The sequence below is a fragment of the Capricornis sumatraensis genome, chromosome 17 (assembly GCF_032405125.1).
Source record: "Capricornis sumatraensis isolate serow.1 chromosome 17, serow.2, whole genome shotgun sequence".
NCBI lineage: Eukaryota > Metazoa > Chordata > Mammalia > Artiodactyla > Bovidae > Capricornis > Capricornis sumatraensis.
In genome coordinates this window covers 78,505,080-78,525,905 of record NC_091085.1, presented here as the reverse complement: position 1 = coordinate 78,525,905, position 20,826 = coordinate 78,505,080, and the positions used below count along the sequence as shown (strand labels likewise).

Genomic DNA, 20,826 nt, shown 5'->3' with positions numbered 1-20,826 from the left:
AGTTCCAGTGGCCACGGCCCCTCCCTTCAGGCTCTGCTGAGTGAAGCGCTCAGGGCTTGTGGGCGTGAGGCGTGCAGACTGCTATCTGGAGATGAGACAGCGAAGACAGAAGGCGCAAAGGAAACCCATGCTGCAAAGGACAAAGCAGAGCCCTCCTGCCAGCGGGGGCGCGCAGGCCACCAGGCAGCCCTCTGAGCATCATCGTACTCACTCAGCCCACGAGTCCGCACTGCTGGTAGTTTACTTGAGTTGTGTCATTTTATAGCTCTGCTGAGCCTTGGAGATCTAGTCAGCAGGCATTAAAATGTGGTACACGTCACATAAAATGTACTATAGCTTTAAAGCTTAGCCATATAAATTCACACAAGGAAGAGTCAGAACCCTAAGAATCATCAGCACATTTTAAGGCAAGTGACGACGACGGAGGACGAGATGGGTGGACGGTGTCACCGACTCGATGCACACGGGGCCGGCAAGCTGTGGGAGCTGGTGATGGACAGGGAGGTCGGCACACCACAGTCCGTGGGGTCGCAAAGAGTCGGGCACAACGGAGTGGCTGCACTGAACTGAAGGCAAGTGACATTATGTCAAACAGACACTGCGACGAAATAGCTAGAGGAGACAGCAGCACTGAGCGTTACAGCTCCATCAGGTTAGTCCACAATGCCGGCGTTTATAAACAGACAGCAGATATAGTGAAAGTCGCTCAGTCGTGTTCAACTCTTTGTTCAACGATACAGTCCATGGAATTCTCTAGGCCAGGATACTGGAATGGGTAGCCTTTCCTTTCTCCAGGGGATCGTCCCAACCCAGGGATCGAAACCAGGTCTCCCACACTGCAGGCGGACTCTTTACCAGCTGAGCCACAGGGAAGCCCATGTGGTACCCACTCAAGGCAGCAGATGCTAAGTCTCCAGCATCTCACTGACACCTCTGTTCTGTTTTAGAGCTTAAAAAGTCAAAGACAGCGCTGTCAGCTACAGTTCCATTAGGTGAGTCCATGTAACAGACGACTTCCCTAGCCTCCAAGTGACTGGTTCTCCTCCCGGGGAATACAGTGACTTGCTTGCCAAGTGAAATAGGGTGGAAGCGGCGCTGAATGTCTTCCAAGGAGAGATCACAGAAAGGTGCTCTCTGGGGAGAGCTGACCAGCCATGATGCGGGGAGGACAGAGAGGCCTCCACAGGGGAACTGAGCCCGCGACCCTCAGCTCTCCCCACCATGCACAGCAGCACCAAGGTGTCAGCTGGGTGTGGCTGGAAGCAGATACCCCAGCCCAACTGAAATCCTGGCTGCAACCCTGGGAGGCCCTGAGCCAGAACTGCCCACCAGGCCCACTCCTCCATTCCGAACTCACAGGAAGTGTAAGATAAATATTTACTGATTTGCTGACAGAAAGCGAAGAGGAACTAAAGAGCCTCTTGATGAGAGTGAGAAAGCAGAGTGGAAAAACTGGCTTAAAATCCAGCATTCAAAAATGAAGACCATGGCATCCGGTCCCATCACTTCACGGCAAACAGATGGGGAAGCAGCGGAAACAGCGGCAGATTGTATCTTTATGGGCTCCAAAATCATTATGGATGGTGACTGCAGCCACGAAATTAAAAAACACTTGCTCCTTGAAAGGAGCGCTATGATGAACCCAGAGAGTGTTAAAAAGCAGAGACATCAATTGCTGACAAAGGTCCGTGTAGCCAAAGCTATGGTTTTTCTAACAGTCATGCACACATGTGACAGTTGGGCCATAAAGAAGGGTGAGGCCTTAAGAACTGATGCTTTCAAACTGTGGTGTTGGAGAAGACTCCTGAAGGTACCCTGGGACTGCAAGGAGATCAAACCAGTCCACCCTAAAGGATAAGGAGATCAATCCTGAGTGTTCACTGGAAGGACTGATGCTGAATATTTTGGCCACCTGATGTGAAGAGCCGACTCACTGGAAAAGACCCTGATGCTGGGAAAGATTGAGAGCAGGAGAAGAGGGCAGCCAAGGATGAGATGGATGGCACTGCCAACTGAATAAATATGAATTTAAGCAAACTCTAGGAGATAGCAAAGGACAGAGAAGCCTGGTGTGCTGCAGTCCATGGGGTCGCAGAGTCGGACATGACTTAGTGACTGAGTAACAGTTAGTGTTTTAAGTCACGAAGCTGTAGGGCATTTATTACACAGCAATAGATGAATACCACAGCAACGGAATGAAGAAACACATGGTAACAGAAAACTCTGTAGGGGTCATTTAGCAAAGGAATGAAGGGAATGCGAAGACCACCTAAGAACATCTTCCTTCCAGAACTGGAGCTTCCAGGGCACAGCCAAGCCACAGGGCAAGTCCTCCCCTGGGCTGTCAGTGGGACACTTTAACAATCAACTGTAAACCACAGACACACACAATATGATGCTCACAACCGTTAAGTAAAACAAACCGAAGTATAAAACCAGGCAAACATGTTACGTCAGGGAGGTGAAGGCTTAAGTAGGGGCTGAAAGGAAGAACGCAGCAGGCTTCTGGAGGGCCATCACTTCAGTTTCTTGATCTGGGCACTAATTACCCAGTTAGGGAAGACGCATTGGACTAAAAAGTTTTTATGTGCACCTGGCTAAATGTATATTTCAGTAAAACATTTTGAAAGATAAAATACTATTTATTATTGCTATTATGAATAATAACCCATAATTAGTGCTTTTCTTCAACTACAGGCCTCTCATTAAAAAAAAATCTGACCACCATAAAACAATTAGGCAGTTTCACTATATGCATTAAAACAATTTTTAAAAAGTCCAGGGCTTCCCAGGCGGCTCAGTGGTAAAGAACCGCCTGCCAACGCGGAGACACAGGTCCAACCCCTGGCCCAGGGATATCCCGCATGCTGCAGAGGCGCCCAGAGCCCGTGCTCCGCAAGGAGAGGCGCTGCCGCAGTGAGCAGTCAGTGCGCCGCCAGCAGGGAAAGCCTGAGCAGCAGCGGGGACCCCGCGCGGCCAGAAACAGCTACACAGGGAAAAGAGCCAGTTCCCGCTCACTCCAGAAGCACGCTTTCCAGAGACAATCCCAACACCCCTCGGGGGAGGAAATGTCCGTGTCCCCACCGCCACCCCTCACAGAGGAGGGCTGGCCGCTCCCGCCCTCTCGGCACACGCCTCCCTCTGGCGACTCACTCTGCCCCGCTGAGTGGCAGTGGGACCTGAGGGCAGTGCCCACCTCCTCCCTTCAGGAGGCCGTGAGCCTCACCTGCAAGGCCACCCCAGGGAAGTGCAACTGAGAGACAGAGGCTGGAGGCCCCGTTGTGGAGTTGAGGGGAGTGGAAAGCCTCCCAAAGCTGCCTGTTGCGTTACGAGGGTCAGAGTGCACACGCACGCTTGTCGCTGCTGGTTTAGCCGCTCAGTGGTGTCCGACTCTTCGTGGCCCCATGACTGTAGCCCACCAGGCTCCTCTGTCCATGGGATTTCCCAGGCAAGAATACTGGAGTGGGCTGCCATTCCCTTCTCCAGGAGATCGTTGCAACCAGGGATGGAACCCCCATCTCCTGCTCTGGCAAGTGGGTGCTTTACCACTGACCCACCAGGGAAGCCCAGCTTCTATACTGAGCCTTAAAAACAAAAAGAAATACGGAAGACACCAAACCACGTCTCCCAGTGCCACCCCACGTGGGCCACAGCCCGGCAGCGTATCGACCCCAGCCTGACTGACTGGGGAATGCATCGCGAAGACTTCTAGAATCCCACTGACAACCTGCAGAATAAAAACAGAACATTCCTGTGACGCTAACGCAACGCCGCAGATGAGCTGAACTTCAGCTGCGACAGTGAGCAAAGCGCTCTCTGACTGTCGGTGTCCGATGCCACTAACCAGCAACAGCGACACCAGACCACCACTGAGGCACTGTTACTGCTGTCTCTGCACAAAGGGAAAGTACACATACGTGCATACACACTGACTTCCAACTGTGAGCTCCCTACAGTGTTTATTACAGGTTCCTCTGAGGCAACGGTGTTGTTTCATTCATATTTCCATCCCAGCAACTGCTTAAGGCACTCTTTATTGAGTCGCATCCATTTCAGCCCCCGAGTATTTAGTGCTGACGGACAGCACACCAGACACCAGAGCACAAAACTCACGGATACAAGCTCCCCACTTCACGCACGTTAGAAGGGCAACTGTCAAAACCCAGAAAGTCAGCACCGAGAGGACGGGGAGAAACCGGACCGCCTGGGCACTGCTGGGAGGAAGGCGCAACAGCGCAGCCGCCTTAAGAAAACCGGCAGGACAACGCCCCTGTGCCTCAGTGGGTAAGACTCCTGCTCCCAGCGCGGGGGGCCCAGGTTCAGTCCTCGGCCAGGTCACTAGATCCCGCAGGCCACAGCCAAGAGTTCATGGGCCGCACCACTGAAGATTCTGCACAGCCAAACACACAAGCACTAAGGAAGAAGAAAAAAGGACCCACAGCCGGCCCCACAGCTGCGCATCCGAGAAACACCTCAGCCAATGTCTATCCTACTGGCTTTCCGATGATGGGACCTCCAAGAAATGAACGAGGAGAGAGACACAAAGGGGAGAAAGGGCATCTCAGCGTCGGGCAGGCGGGCAGGCGGAGCAGGCTGGGTGCCTGGGAGGCAGCTCTAGATGCCTGCTGCGGAGTCGGTTGCTTCTTACTCAGTAGGAGTGTCGATATAAGAGGAGGAATACGTTACAGATGGTTCCTTGGAAAATGCGACCTGGACGCTCTACATGAGAATCTTTTTATAAATACGTGAAAATTGAGAGCATACAAATTAAATTCACGGGAATGGCTTATCAGTTATAGCTAACCACCAGCAGCACATTGTCAGGGATATTCTTAATATCAAACTTTGCTGTTTTTGCACTGAAAACCGTTCAGAAACTGTGGCTTTTCTGTTGCTTATCTAAGCTGGTCTTCTCACACCTTTGAGCTTCAAAAAGCATGAAAGAGACACCGTCATGAGAAGTTAAACTGCAGCTGAGGAAAGCCAGGAGTCTGCACCCAGATGTGCTTCAGGTCTTGCTCTCTACAGCTGACACACACTCCCGCCGGCCCTGCCTCTCCAGCAGGCGGCACTGATACCAGCAAGTTCCAGGGAGGGCAGGAGGGAGCGCTCCTCCAAGCGCTCTTGGAGGCAGAGGCAACCAGTGCAGGTGTGTGGAGGAGATGCGCCTGAGAGGAAGGAGGCCTCGAACAGGGCCCAGGGCTTCTCGGGGAAACGCGGCCGGAGTCTCACCAGGATGCTCCTCCGGGGCAAGCCGTCCAGCACTCCTGCCTCCACCACATACACACCCAAGGTCAGCAACGCCCCCAGCCAACCCAACAGCCAGAACCAAAGCAAAGCCCACATGCAATTAAAGCGCTGTTGGAGAAAGGGTGAGAACCACAGGCACCGGATACCCTGGCCAGGCAGACAGGCGAGGAGAAAGCACAGCGGGCAGAGAAAGCATGAGGGACAAGGGGACCCAAATGTGACGGGGACTGGCAGGAAAGGGCATCCTCTAGTGACTTTCACCTGCAGAACCAAGTCTGAGCTCAGGAAGCAGCATCCTGCAGACTGTGTCTCAACTCCAAGCTTTCTCCCGATGGCGCCCAACCGACATGCCGCCTTCCGAGACAACTCCAGGCGTTCCTGACCTGAGGCACTGATCTCACACCTCCCTGTCTTTGGCGTGTGCGTCTACCTGGACTTAGAATGCACTCCTCAAAGCAGACTCCCAGCCAGCCATGAACACCCAGCCAGGCTTGTGAAGCCACACCAGGCCCCGCACCACTCGGGCCATCCTTCCTCCCCAGAGCGCTGCACGCACTCCTGCACGGCCCCGGCACGTTCTCTGCATCATGCCCAACTCCACCCACTACCTGAACGAAGAGCTACTACGGGGCTGGGATCACGTTAATCTGGGTACGTAACAGTGCTCAGGAGGAGTTTTCTAATGAATGACCTTGCAAGAAAGGGTTTTTTAAAGGCTAAAACATGACACAAGCAAAAAGCAGACAGCAGATATTCTGTTACTGTCAGAATGCTGTCTGATTCTGTCAACTCGAATCTCTGGTTGAGCATCACAGGAACAGACAGATGGGGAGGCCCTGTCACTTGCAAGCTGGGTGTCCATGGTCCTGTTCACTAGCCTCTGCCTCAAATTTCCACTGATTCACGGTAACCACCTCTGCACTGTGGTTGTGAGGATTTATTAGCGTGTGCTAAAAAAAAAGCAAAATGCACCAAAGTGTTGGCTAAACGGGAGATCTGCTAGTCTGCCTTCATCACAAAAGCCACAGGACAGGGCACCACACAGTCAGGAGTGTGGTCACAACGGGGTTTCGGTTGGAAGCGCCTGGGGGTTTTTGTTTGTTAAGGTCTCACATATTACTAAGCCAAAGGACTAGCGCAGAAAGACACAAAGAAAATCATTTTCCCAATAAAACAGGTCCAGCTGTTCAGATAGCAGTGATGTTCAGAGCGACATACTAGGAGGCAAGCGACCTTGGCACAGCATAAACAGGCGTGCCACCTGACACGCGAGGCTCCCTACAGACCCAGCTCGGCGGTTCTCCAGCGTCTTCTCTTGGAGTTGTGCCTGATTTTATCATCACTTTTCACTCGAATTCGTTGGGGAATGGGACAACTCTGCTTTTGTTTCTTGGCCTGGAATCACTTGATTCTGAAAGTCTTATGAGAAGACATAGCGGAGAGCAAACTCAACCACACACAGGATGGCGGGGAAGACGAGTGAGCCCATCTGTCAGGGCAGCTGAAAGCCAACAAATCCAACAGCTTCTCTTCCAGCTGCACAGCGTTCCCTATCGTATTCAAAGCAGTCCCTAGTGACCCCGACCTCCGCGGTCCCCTCTGACAGGGCACACTACGGTCGTCTGGTCTCTGACCACACTCCCTCTGTCCTTTTCTGAAACTTGCCCTCTAAAGACACCTAAAGTCAGGCATTTCTTCGGCTCAGCTCTCACTTTTTTCTCATCTTGTCCACTCTCGAGGCTTCAATTCGTATCTCTATGGAGATGATTCCATGATCTCTCAGTCACATTCAACAAGTGTTTCAAATTGAACTTACCCGAAACACTTATCTTACTCAGACGATTAAGCAAAGAGCTTCAATTTTCCTCTTTGATACCATTTTTTCCTGTTTCCCGATCCTTATGCCCCTCACCTCCTCAGCCTCCTCTTCTGCTCATCTCTTAAAAGGACTCGCTTGCTCCCTTGTCGGTCTTTCTATCTCACTGCTTCTTAACCTTCCTGGGACAATGGAGCTTTTGAGAATCTAGTCAATGTTCTGCGCTGTTTACTAAAAAGATAAAGATGCAGAACATATGCGTGCCCCCTGACCCCTCACCGTGACCTCCCATGAGAATCCGTCATTCACTTGGGACTGTCACTAACACACATCTTCACCTCCGGATTCTCCTTCCCTCTTATTTTCAAGACGCCTTCTGGATACAGCTTATATGGCCCAGTGCATCACAAACGTTAACAATTCCAAACCAGGAGTCACTGTTTCTCCTTAAGAAGCCTCCTCTGCTGATGGCACTCCTTCTCTCGTAAGGGCATCCCCATCCCCCCGGGCTCCCACGCCAGAAGACTTGAAATAGCAACTATGGCCATGCTGTATTACCAAGTCTGCTCTCAGAAACCACTCTCAACTCCAATCCCACCCCTCTCAGCCTCTCACCCTTCAAGACCTCGTAATCCTTTGCTTCATCCCACACCTGCCATGAGCAGAAGCCCACCACTCTTCTGACGAGAGCCCCATTACCGACTGTCTCTGTAAAGGCCCTCATCGCCATCTGCCACAGCCCTCGCCTGCTGTGTCACTTCACCTCCAGAAGGTCACAACAGCCTCGCTGATTCCCCACCCATTTTCCCCCGTAATTTCCGCCAGTGTTGACCTATCCCCCTCCACGCTCCGAAACTGACCATGCGCCTGCCTCTTTTTATTCATTTTTCTCGCCTGCCTCTTTTTAAAGACACTGATGCATCTTCAATGTGCAGATACAACCAACTCAGGTCCGCCTCTAGCTTCTTCCACAGTCTGCCGCCTGAACGCTTCGCCAGGACTGATTCCACGGCTCAGACTGTCAGTCTCAGCTGTTATCTTTCTTTCTTTCTTTTAAATACGGAGCACTTCACGAATCTGCGTGTCATCCTTGAGCAGGGGCCATGCTAATCTCTGCATCGTTCCAGTTTTAGCATATGTGCTGCCAAGGCGAGCACTCAGCTATTATCTATCAAAATCACACTCTCCCCTAAAGGCCCAATTCAAACTCCACTCTTCATCTTTGTATCTTCTACAGGAGGATTAGGAAAAGGACGCACAGAAAAGGCAAATTCCAAAGGAACTGATTCAGGAAATGAAAGGAAAAAAACTTTTCCCTGAAAATCCTTCAATCTTTCTGGAAGCTGGGTGGTTTTTTTAAAAATTACTATTCAAATACTAACATTTCAAACAAGAAACCCTCCTTAAACCCAGCATTGTTAACCAACATTAAAGGCTAATAATGTACAATGTAGCTTAAATTATTAAGTAAATATTAACCTCAAAATAAAAAAGTATAATCTAGACCCAGGATTCTAATTCCAGTAGTATCTGTACTTTGATCTTAAGAAAGGAACATCACAGTAAGAAGACTTAATGCTTCACCTGATAAGAAACTGAGGTCAAATAAGTCTACAGCAGTGACAGAAAGCTACCAGACCTAAATCAGCTTCAGATTAGTAAGAATTCTTATCAGATTAAAAAAAGAAACTTTCAACTGAAATGTCATAAAACTATTTTTAGTAGTTATATTAAAGGGCTGGAAGATGTCTGAACCTCTCACAGAAGAACGTGTTCACGAGCATACTTCCCAACAAGTGAAACAGCAATGAGATGTATCACAGAAGCAATGCTGCGGGCAGTATATTCTGCTACAATCTCGGATCTTATTTCCTTTAAGCCTGACCTAATTCAAATTTTCTCTTCACTCCTAAGCCTTTTGAGTTCGTGTTAATTTTCAGTTGGACACAGTGAAGCATTTTGCTTCCAAAAAGAATGAACATACTCAAGATTAATTAGAAGACTTTAATCGAAAATCTTTTTTGAAAACATGTTAACACTTGGCAAAAATTGCCCTCTATGGTATTTATAAAACTATGATCATTCAAATTTGAATACATTTTTGAAATAGAAATGTCTATAACAGCAGAACAAGCTAAAATCCTAAAATTAGTCATTACATTAAGGAAAGCAAGGGCTCAGACGGCCAAGAATCCACCTGCAATGCAGGAGACCCACGTTCGATCCCTGGGCCGGGCAGATCCCTGGAAAACGGAATGGCAACCCACTCCACTGTTCTTGCCTGGAGAATCTCAGGGACAGAGGAGCCTGGCGGGCTGCAGAGCCCATGGACTCGCAGAGTCGGACACGACTGAGCAACGCGCGCACACACACACACACAAGCACAGTGTAACGGAAAGCGCTGCAGCAACTGCAACAGGGCCTCAGTCTAGGGTCTCAGGTCTGACTCTGGTTGCACGGCTGCAGGAATTGGCTTCACCGGGAAATGTTTTCTCATTTGAAGGGTATCATCACCTTTCTCTCCCTCCAGATGGCTGTTCAAATAAAATGAGGTAATGGACCTGACACAGTACCTACCACGAAGCGCTCAACAAATACTAGCTTCCTTCGTTCAACAGAAAAGACACGCTCTCAAGAAGATTTAGGCGTGAGGGTGTCTACACTCGTACAAGTCTTCACCAGCACAAAACACGGCAGCTGGTTGGTTCTAATGAAAAGCCAGACCCCCATTTCACGAAACGTTTCTGAGGACACACTGGATGGGGACGAGAGCCTGCATGTGACTCTGGAGGACGCCGTTAGAGCAGGGCTGCACACACACACGAAGACCACTAAAATGCCCAGGAACTGGGGTTCAAACGTCTGCAGCCTTTAACGCTGGTAGGAGAGCTCACGCTGCGCGAAGAAAAAGCAAGTCAGATTGGGCCCAGCTCCGGATGACTACTCTAATGAACCAGGAGAGCGACGCGGGCTCATCCTCCTGAGGCGCTAGCAGCGCGGCACTAAAACCCGTTTCGAGCCTGAAAAGAATGCACCACGAACGCCCGCTCGCAAGCTTGCGCAGGAGAGCCCCCGGCGTCGCGGAGGGCACCTCACGGAGGCCGCAGGCGACGGGAGGAAAAGACCACGGGCTAAGGTCGGGGCTGTGCACACCCGCCGCGGCGAGCGTCCGAAGGAATTCGCGGCCGCGCTGCGCGCCCCAGGGCGGAGGGGGCGCCTCGGGGGCCTGGCCCCAGCCGCCCGCCCGCGCCCAGCGACGCCCAGGCCCCAGGCCTCCGCCCCCCGCCCGAGGCCCCCTCGGCGCGCAGACGGCAGCGCAGCCCGGGGGGCCGGGGCCGGCGTCCGGCCGCGGCGCGGGCGAGGCCGCGGCGGCTCCCCCGCCAGGCCCGGGCGGGCGCGGCGGGCTGCGGGTCGCGGGCACACTCACCACACCATGCCGTAGGCGCCCTCGCCGATGTACGAGAGATTGGTGTAGCGCGGCCCCACGTCGAACACCTGCCCGCGGACCATCTCCGGGCCCGCGCCCGCCGCCGCCGCCGCCGCCATGTTGGCTGCCGGGCCGCCGCCGCCGCCGCGCTGCGCTCGACGCTCCGCGGCCGCCGCTCGGCCCACGCCGCGCCTCCCGGGGGACCGGGCCGCCGCAGCTGCCGCCGCTGGCCGGAAAGGAGCGGGGACGCCGCCGCTCGGGAGAGGCGGGGAGGCACCCGCCGCTCGGACCGACTGCCTAACTGACTGACTGACTGACTGACGGGCGGGCCGGCGGGCGGGCGGAGGGAGGGGCGCGCGCCGAGGACGGCGTCGGGGCGGGCCCGGGCGGCGTGCGCGCGGATTGGCTCCCCGCGTGCAGGGGGCGGGGCACGCGGCCGGCGGACGAGGCGCGCTGGGGGCGGGGCATGGCGGCCGGCGCGGCGGGGCGCGGCCACAGGCGCTCGAGGAGTTGGGGGCGGGGCGCCCCCCACCCCGCCCCCGCCCCGCTCGCCGACAGCCGGGCGCTGGGGACCCGGGCGTCAGACCCGAAGGCCGCGCCGACCCCGCCGCATCCAGCCGTGCGCCCGGACCTGGCCTTTGCGCGTGCGCGGTCCACACGAACTGGAGGCCTCGACGCCCGGATAGAAACCGGAAGAGGGACGGAGACCGAGAAAGATATCTGCATCCTGAGACAGGGCGAAAACCCAGGGGTGGAGGCCGAGGGGAGAGTCCGGGACGGGCGGGGCCCCTGCTCGGACAGAGGCTCATTCAGCGGGTGTTCCTTACCGTGATCCTGCCGGTCCAGGCTCCCCGGAGTTACCTTCCAGCGGAGACAGACGTGGAAGAAGCGATGAGTCGCAAGGAAGACTGGGCGGGAGACGCCAGTCGCGATGGTGCTATGAAAAGATATGAAGCAGAGCAGGAGGTTCGGGCAACCTAGGCGGCATATTCAAAAGCAGAGACATCACTTTGTCAACAAAGGTCCGTCTAGTCAAAGCTACAGTTTTTCCAGTAGTCATGTATGGGTGTGACAGTTGGACTACAAAGAAAGCTGAGCGCCGAAGAATTGATGCTTTTGAACTGTGGTGTTGGAGAAGACTCTTGAGAGTCCCTGGGACTCCAAGGAGATCCAACCAGTCCATCCTAAAGGAGATCAGTCCTGGGTGTTCATTGGAAGGACTGATGCTGAAACTCCAGTACTTTGGCCACCTGATGCGAAGGACTGACTCGTTTGAAAAGACCCTGATGGTGGGAAGGATTGAGAGCAAGAGGAGAAGGGGATGGCGGAGGATGAGATGGTTAGATGGCCTCACGGACTCAATGGACATGAGTTTGAGTAGACTCTGGGAGTTGGTGATGGGCAGGGAGGCCTGGTGTGCTGCAGTCCGTGGGGTCGCAAAGAGTCGGACACGACTGAGTAACTGAACTGAACTGAAAGAGGTTCGGGAGTAGGGCGTTGAAACACTGATAAAGACATTAGATTCACAGACTTGAGACCCAGATCGGTAGACATGAAAAGAACCTCAGACATAGGACGTGCTGAAATAAAAACGCAAAGATAGAATCACTGAAAACCAGAGCAGCAAGATCTAGAGAGAAGGAGACAAACACACTGAGGCTCAGAAATAGTCACAGACACCACAAGCTCAAAAATAAGAGTTGGACTCTTGAAGCAAGTGAACGCCGAGAATAGCTGAGACGAAGAGGGAAAAGCCATCTCCCCGCTGCTTCTGGGCCCCCGCCCACGCCCTCTTTGGAGGGGAATCGGAGTGGGAGACCCTGCATCCTGATTGTCCGGCACTGTGGTCCTGAAAGCCGGGACTTCCAGGCATCATCAAAGATCAGCTAGACAATCTCCAAGCAAAAAGAATAAATGGGCCCTCTAGGAGAAGAACGTGTGGCACGTGAGAAAAGGGAGTGCTGGAACCAAAAGCACTCCTTTGCGGTAAATACATTTAGCCTGTGAAGCAGAACCCAGGTTTAGAAAGCACCTAATTCTTATTCTCGATTAAAAAGAGGACATTGGTTTTAAAGAACAGGCTGAGAAAATGGAGCGTATCCTGAAATTAAAACCACGATAGCCAAAGTAAAAGCGGTGGTCAGAGCAGTAAAAAGCATATGGAATGACGCAGAAGGGCCAATCAGCAACATAGAAGACAACTATGAGGAAAAGTAAGTGATGAAGCTCCTGGAGAAGAAAACGCACAGGAGAACGCCACAGGGAGTCGAGCTATAGGCACCCCCGAAGAAGACAGCAAATCCATTAGACGTGATCAAGTATACCGAAAGAAGTTTTGCCTTCGGTCTAAAAAGATCTGGGGTGGAGGGGGAGAATTGAGTGAGTTCTCTGAATCCAGAAAAATAAACAGAAACCAACTTCAAGAAATAATCTGGAGGGGCCTCCCTGGTGGCTCAGTAATAAAAAAAACAAAAAACAAAAAATGCCCAATGCAGAAGACACTCCCTCTGTCCCAGGTCCAGGAAGATCCCACACGCTGTGGAGCAGCTGAGCCTACATGCAGCAACTGCTGAAGCCCGTAGAGCCTGCTCTGCAACAAGAGAAGCCGCTGCAATGAGAAGCCTGCACATGGCAAGGAAGAGTAACCCCCACTCTCAGCACCTGGAGAAAACCCGCACAGCAGGAAGACCCAGCACAACCGAAAGTTAATGAATGAATTAAAAAAATAATAATCTGGAAGAGTCCTGAATTTTCAGAGATAGAAAAACACAGTATTTGATCATTTAAGAGAGAGAAAAAAAAGGACTATTTGAAAAGCTGAAAGCTGGGCCTTCCCTAGTGGTCCAGTGGTTAAGAATCCACCGTCTAATGCAGGGGACGCAGATTTGATCCCTGGCTGGGAAACTTAAGATCCTGTATGTTTCAAAGCACAGCCAAAAACTAAAAAGCTGAAAGCTGATTTTCTGCAGATGTCTCCTCTGTAATAATAAAATGCCAGATAAAAATGGGAACAAGTTGGCAGGAGTCTGAGAGGGTAGGTTATCCATTAGACAACCTACAAGGGCTTCAGCTCCACGTTTTCCAAACTGCCGACGGTTACCCGCAGGAGCCCTGCACTTAGACCGCAAGGTAGAGCTTGAACCTTGGCTTTCCTGCTTACTACCTGTACGACTTTGGCCTCAGTTTCCCCACTCTTAAAACAGAGATCACAACAGCACTTACCTCCCTATTGCACAGAATAAGACAACAGATGCAAAGCTCCTGGCACCTAATCAGTTCAGTACAGTTCAGTTCAGTCGCTCAGTCGTGTCCGACTCTGCGACCCCATGAATCGCAGCACGCCAGGCCTCCCTGTTCATCACCAACTCCCGGAGCTCACTCAGACTCACGTCCATCGAGTCCGTGATGCCATCCAGCCATCTCATCCTCTGTCGTCCCCTTCTCCTCCTGCCCCCAATCCCTCCCAGCATCAGAGTCTTTTCCAATGAGTCAAGTCTTCGCATGAGGTGGCCAAAGTACTGGAGTTTCAGCTTCAGCATCATTCCTTCCAAAGAAATCCCAGGGTTGATCTCCTTCAGAATGGACTGGCTGGATCTCCTTGCAGTCCAAGGGACTCTCAAGAGTCTTCTCCAACACCACAGTTCAAAAGCATCAATTCTTCGGCGCTCAGCTTTCTTCACAGTCCAGCTCTCACATCATCCATACATGACCACAGGAAAAACCATAGCCTTGACTAGACGGACCTTAGTCAGCAAAGTAATGTCTCTGCTTTTGAATATACTATCTAGGTTGGTCATAACTTTTCTTCCAAGGAGTAAGCATCTTTTAATTTCATGGCTGCAGTCACCATCGGCAGTGATTTTGGAGCCCCCCAAAATAAAGTCTGACACTGTTTCCACTGTTTCCCCACCTATTTCCCATGAAGTGATGGGACCGGATGCCATGATCTTCGTTTTCTGAATGTTGAGCTTGAAGCCAACTTTTCCACTCTCCTCTTTCACTTTCATCAAGAGGCTTTTGAGTTCCTCTTCACTTTCTGCCATAAGGGTGGTGTCATCTGCATATCTGAGGTTATTGATATTTCTCCCGGCAATCTTGATTCCAGCTTGTACTTCTTCCAGTCCAGCATTTCTCATGATGTACTCTGCATAGAAGTTCAATAAGCAGGGTGACAATATACAGCCTTGACATACTCCTTTTCCTATTTGGAACCAGTCTGTTGTTCCATGTCCAGTTCTAACTGTTGCTTCCTGACCTGCATACAGATTTCTCAAGAGGCAGGTTAGGTGGTCTGGTATTCCCATCTCTTTCAGAATTTCCCACAGTTTGTTGTGATCCACACAGTCAAAGGCTTTGGCATAGTCAATAAAGCAGAAATAGATGTTTTTCTGGAACTCTCTTGCTTTTTCGATCACCCAGCGGATGTTGGCAATTTGATCTCTGGTTCCTCTGCCTTTTCTAAAACCAGCTTGAACATCAGTGAGTTCATGGTTCACGTATTGCTGAAGACTGGCTAGGAGAATTTTGAGCATTACTTTACTAGCATGTGAGATGCGTGCAATTGTGCCATAGTTTGAGCATTCTTGGGCATTGCCTTTCTTTGGGATTGGAATGAAAACTGACCATTTCCAGTCCTGTGGCCACTGCTGAGTTTTCCAGATTTGCTGGCATATTGAGTGCAGCATTTTCACAGCATCATCTTTCAGGATCTGAAACAGCTCCACTGGAATTCCATCACCTCCACTAGCTTTGTTCTAGTGATGCTTTCCAAGGCCCACTCGACTACTCGGTAAATGTCATCTCTGATCACTATCGACCCCACCCAGACCTGTCTCTCTTCTCAGGCTTCTGGGTCCTATCACCACCCAGGTCCTCCAGCTGAGGTCTGGGGATGATCCTCGCAGTGCATTTCACCTTACTCCCAACCCCTCCCTGCATCTGACCCATTGCAAACTCCTACACATTCTATTTTTTCAGTATTTTGGAAATCACTGCTACTCAAAGTGTGGCCTCCAGACCAGCATCAGGTGGGGGTCTATTCGGAACACGGTATCCTGGGCCCCACCCCAGACCTACTGACTCAGGGCCTGCATTTTAGCAAGATCCCTAGTGGTTTCATATGCATCTGACACTTTGGGAAAGCGCTGTTTTATTTTCTTTTTAGTTGAGATATAAGTGATATATGACAGCGCCTGCCCTCCGCCCTGCTTTTGCCCGCTCCCCATGCTCCAGACAGACCAGACAGCTCTCAGCTCTTTTCTGCCCTCCAACCTCGCCACGTACCTGTCTCTCTGCGGGTAACGTGTCGTCTCCTCATTCTTCTAGCATCTGTGGGCGTTTTAAAGTCACTGACTTTCTCCGGAGAACTTCTCTTGCCTGGTTCTGTGGTCGCTAAGCAACCCTGTGAGGAGAGTCTGGCTTCCCTTGTGGTCTTCGACAGGGAAAGTGCACTGACCAGGAGCCAGCCCTGCTCAGGTCCTTTGGCAATTGCTGTTCCCTCCGAGATGGGGTTTAGATACACATCAGCCTCTGCTGAGTCAGGCTGGCGCGAGCCAGGCCCGGCGGGGAGAACCATCTAGCTAGACTGACAGCAACGAATTTCCAGAAGCAGGGAGCTGAGAACCTGAGAACACGGCTCTGGAGCGCCAGGAGACCACGGAAGCCGCTATCCAAGCCTAAGGGAAAGTTGCTCAGTCACGTCAGACTCTTTGCAACCCCATGGACTATACATACAGTCCATGGACTTCTCCAGGCCAGAATACTTGAGTGGATAGCTGTTCCCTTCTTCCGGAGATCTTCCCAACCCAGGGATCAAACGCAGGTCTCCCACATTGCAGGCGGATTCTTTACCAGCTGAGCCAGCAGGGAAGCCCAAGACCTAAGCCCCTGCTTAGAGGGCTTGCTGGATGTCTTCCTGAGTGTCCCTCTAGAGGCGACAGTGTGCAGATCCGTGGTCTTGGAAGACACGTGGACATCTGTTGTTCTCTGCCAACATTGACCCCTTCTCCTTCTGGTAGCAACAATCCAGTTTTCTTTCTGCGGGGGTGAACTCTCCCTTCTACACACTTAGAGCATTTGGCCCCACCCACCCCCCAAGTCAGGAATAAGCTTGTGACCCAGGGATCCCCAGTCAGAGTCACAGATGTTGGTTCAAAAGATGAGCGTGAGACCTGATCCAGGCCAATGGCACTCAGCCCAGCCTTCTGCAGAAGCAACTAGAAAGGGGCACTTCCCTTCCACCAAGGTTGCCAGAGCAGGGGGTATGGGACTGGGGCCAAACACGCCACAGCCTGAGAACCGCCCTCTAGGGTAAAGCTGGGACAGGGAAGCGGGGTCCAGGGACGGAGCCAATTTCCTGACGACACGGTCTGACGATTCAGCCGAGGCTGGACTTCACAAGTGCGTGAGACAATATATATTCTCCTTTTTAACTGAAGTCAGTTTGAGGTAGGGTTTTGTCACTCGCAACCACAAGAGTCTGTGACTAATACACGACCCAACTAACTCCCTTTTCTGCAAAAATTGCTCAGAATCATACAATAAATCACTGGGACATGAATCAGAAGCTCATGAATGATGAAATGAGAGAAAAGAACTGGCAGTGAGCCTTGAAACCAGCTAAAGATGGAGAGATAACTGAATAAAAACACCACTCAGTAGAGACTGAGGCTGATGAGCTGAAGTAATTTTTGTTGCTATGGTAACAAACAAACGGCAAAAGGGAAAAATTGAGAAAGAGGATTTTTTTTAAACCGGGGTTTTAACCTCAGATTAATGCAATGGAAACCAGAGAGGAAGAAAGAGGGAAAAGCAAGGTACTAAGCCTTCGTTTTGCATAAAACGGAGAAAAGAGTTCTTGTAAAAGATCGCGTAATTTCTTTTTTTCTCAGTGTAAAAAGTTTTACGTCTGCCTGACCAACTATTTGCCGTTTTTGTTGTGGTCCAGTCGCTGCGTCCTGACTCCTCCGTCCTCCACTATCTCCCGGAGTTTGCTCAAGCTCGTGCTTACTGAGTCAGTGATGCTATCTGACCATCTCATCTTCTGCCACCCCCTTCTCCTTTTGCCTTCAATCTTCCCCAGCATCTGGGTCTTTTTCAGTAAGGTAGCTCTTCGTGTCAAGTTACAAGAGATAAAGGGAAGAAGGTAATTCATACAACAAAAATCGAGACCCGTAACCAGAGGTGTAATAGACACTTTCCTCACATTGTAATCAGAAAAGAAATGGCAAGGAATCATTAAAAAAAAAATAAAGTCAAAATACTAGAAAATTAGATGACGGAAGGTTAAAGTAGGTCTAACAAATAAGGGAAATGTTAAAAAAAAAAAAAAACACATAAGTAGCTAAAATCCCTGCATAAAAATATGAAAATCTCAGCTCAAAGGACAAACTCTGAGTATTTACTGTTGTTAGCAAAGATGTGCCAAAAGAGCAGACAGACATTGTATATTAACACATGCATTTGGAATCTAGAAAGACTGATAAACGTGCTTGCAGGGCAGCGATGGTGACCCAGGACAGACTGTGGACACGGTGGGAGAAGGGGGCGACGAACAGAGACGGTAGCCTGGAAACATGTTCATTACCATGTGCAAACCAGGCAGCAGGTGGGCATTTGCCTTGCGACACCCTGGATGGGCGGGGTGGGGAGGGAGAAGGGGGGTGGCTCACGTGGGAGGGACATACGTCTACCTGTGGCTGACTCATGCTGAGCTATGGCAGAAACACAATATTGTAAAGTGCTTATCCCCCAATAAAAAAAGAAAAGACGCGCCAAAAAATACACACAGAATAAAAAGTCATTGCGAAACCAACTTCACCATATTACACAGCAGCAGAAAACAGGAGACGAATAATCTTTGGAAATACAACGAATAGAGAAGCCCAGCTAGAGTAAAGTTTATCACAGTGAAACCCATGACCCAGACGGGGGCACGTACAGCCAGGATAGAGATAAGGGGAACAGGACCACAATAAGGCTTAAAAGCACAGACAGAGTCCCACACCTACATATAATGCAGAAGATATCTTGCCACAAATAGGTCTTTTGTTCGATTGCTGACTTCTTTGGCCATGAGGCATGTGGGATCTCAGTTCCCAGATCAGGGACCTCACTGGTAGCCCTGCAGCAGAAGCCCGGAGTCTCAACCATGAGGGAAGTCCTGACTGGCAAAACGTTATGCTATGCATATCTCACCACCAAAAGATCAACTGGCTACATTTCTGATAGCTGATTTCTGGAGTCTCTCTAGTTCCATCGAACTGTGGGTCTACCCTTGTGGCAGTATCAGAGTATTAATTCAAAATTTGTCTTTTGGCTGTGCCATGCGGCATGTAGTTCCCCAATCAGGGGATCGAACTTGCTCCCCCTGCACAGGAAGCTCGGAGTGTCAGCCGCTGGACCACTGGGGAAGTCCCCGGACTATCTCAATCACTGCAGCAGTAGAGGAAGTCTTAACGTCAGATGCTGGGAGTCCTCTAACTTCATTCACGTTTTTCTAAACTGTTTGAAATACTATATTTCTTTCGACTCCCAATATCAATTTCGGTCATGGCTTTCCCTCCAAGGAGCAAGGGTCTTTTAATTTCACGGCTGCAGTCACCATCTGCAGTGATTCTGGAACTATGACCAACCTAGACAGCACATTAAAAAGCAGAGACATCGATTTGCCAACAAAGGTCCATCTTGCCAAAGCCATATGGTTTTCCCAGTGGTCATGTATGGATGTGAGAGTTGGACTGTAAAGAAAGCTGAGCGCCGAAGAATTGATGCTTTTGAACTGTGGTGTTGGAGAAGACTCTTGAGAGTCCCTTGGACTGCAAGGAGATCCAACCAGTCCATCCTAAAGGAGATCAGTCCGGGGTGTTCAGTGGAGGGACTGATGCCGAAGCTGAAACTCCAATACTTTGGCCACCGGATGCAAACAACTGACTCATTGGAAAAGACCCTAATGCTGGGAAAGATTGAAGGCGGGAGGAGAAGGGGACGACAGAGGATGAGATGGTTGGACGGCATCACCAACTCAATGAACATGAGTTTGAGTAAACTCTGGGAATTGATGATGGACAGGGGGGCTTGGCATGTTGCAGTCCATGGGGTCGCAAAGAGTGGGACATGACTGAGTGACTGAACTGAACTGGTCAATTTTGGACTGTGGCGCTGGAGAAGACTCTTGAGGGTCCCTCGGACTGCAAGGAGATCAAACCAGTCCATCCTAAAGGAAATCAGTCCTGAATATTCATTGGAGAGACTGGTGCCGAAGCTTCCAAACAGTTTCTTTCAATTTTTATTCTTTTTAGCCTTGCCATGTAGCCTGACCCCTGAGCAGAAGGGGTTATGATCAGATGGCAGAACTTCCAAATAGGAGGGGAGTGACCGCCCACATGGTCATTTAGGGCCAAGAACAGGAGTCCAACTCCGTCCCCTGTTTCTTCAGAAAAAGTCGCTCAGTGGTCCATACACAAATCATCTGCCCATTCTCTCTGGTAACCAAGGAGATGCGGTGAAAACTACTCGAGTTCAACCCCTGCGCTGGGAGGAGGGCATGGCAACCCACTCCAGCACTCCTGCCTGGAGGATCCCACGGACAGACGACCCGGGCGGGCTATACGTAGTCCACGGGGGTTGCTAAGAGTCGGACACGCCTGCAGTGCCTTAGCACGCACGCAACCAAGGAAACGCAGCAAAGCCACAAGCAGTGCTGTTGCACACGCCATGCTGGCTGCGCTCAGCCGCGTCCCACTCTCTGACCCATGGACTGTAGCCTGCCAGGGGCCCCTGTCCGTGGGATTCCCCAGGCAAGGAGGCTGGGGTGGGCAGACATCGCCCACACCCGGGGTTTATACCCCTTACATCGATGGAATTAGAGTCCGATGGAGGTGAGGATGGGGAGCGTGGACACGCCCTGTGTGCCAGGGGCCGCCGCACGGCACAGGCCCTTTGCATAGCCCTCGGCGGGGGTGAAGATGCGTCCTGCACCCAAGTGGTCGCCCAGCCCGCCCCCGGTACCGGGCTCAGCAACTGCCTTGTTGAAACTCCTGACAATTTATCCCAGGGCCCCATGTTTTGCTCTGTATCGGGCCCTGCAAATTCTGTGGCCAGTCCCAGCTGGAGGTTCCACTCCTCGGTACGTGGGCACCCGGACCCTGACCGAGGATGTTCACAGCAGCTGTTTCTGCAAGAAGCCAGAGCCCCCCCTGCCCCCAACACGGATGAATCCCAGAAGGACACCATGAATAACAAGGACAGGGAGCAGAACGCAGCCAGCAGGGGCCCGGTCAGAATAAGCAGGATGAACAGGCAGTGTCAGGAGACGCACAGGCGTGCAAGTCCA

At 51.4% G+C, this 20,826-nt stretch overlaps 1 protein-coding gene, 1 non-coding gene and 1 pseudogene across 2 annotated transcripts in view; all 3 read right to left on the bottom strand.

The window, feature by feature from the left end:
* The window catches only part of MAPK1 (mitogen-activated protein kinase 1), a 51,760-nt gene extending 41,148 nt beyond the window's left edge, over nt 1–10,612 (bottom strand). Inside the window, exon 1 of the mRNA XM_068989510.1 lies at nt 10,494–10,612. Within this exon, the coding sequence (XP_068845611.1) occupies nt 10,494–10,612 (119 nt within the window). The remainder of the gene's footprint in view (nt 1–10,493) is intronic.
* On the bottom strand, nt 6,529–6,684 carry LOC138094132 (large ribosomal subunit protein eL39-like; annotated as a pseudogene).
* On the bottom strand, nt 8,120–8,223 carry LOC138094209 (U6 spliceosomal RNA). Its single transcript, XR_011146238.1, has one exon. It is a non-coding gene; the product is annotated as a U6 spliceosomal RNA (small nuclear RNA).
* Nucleotides 10,613–20,826: the final 10,214 nt, after the last annotated feature.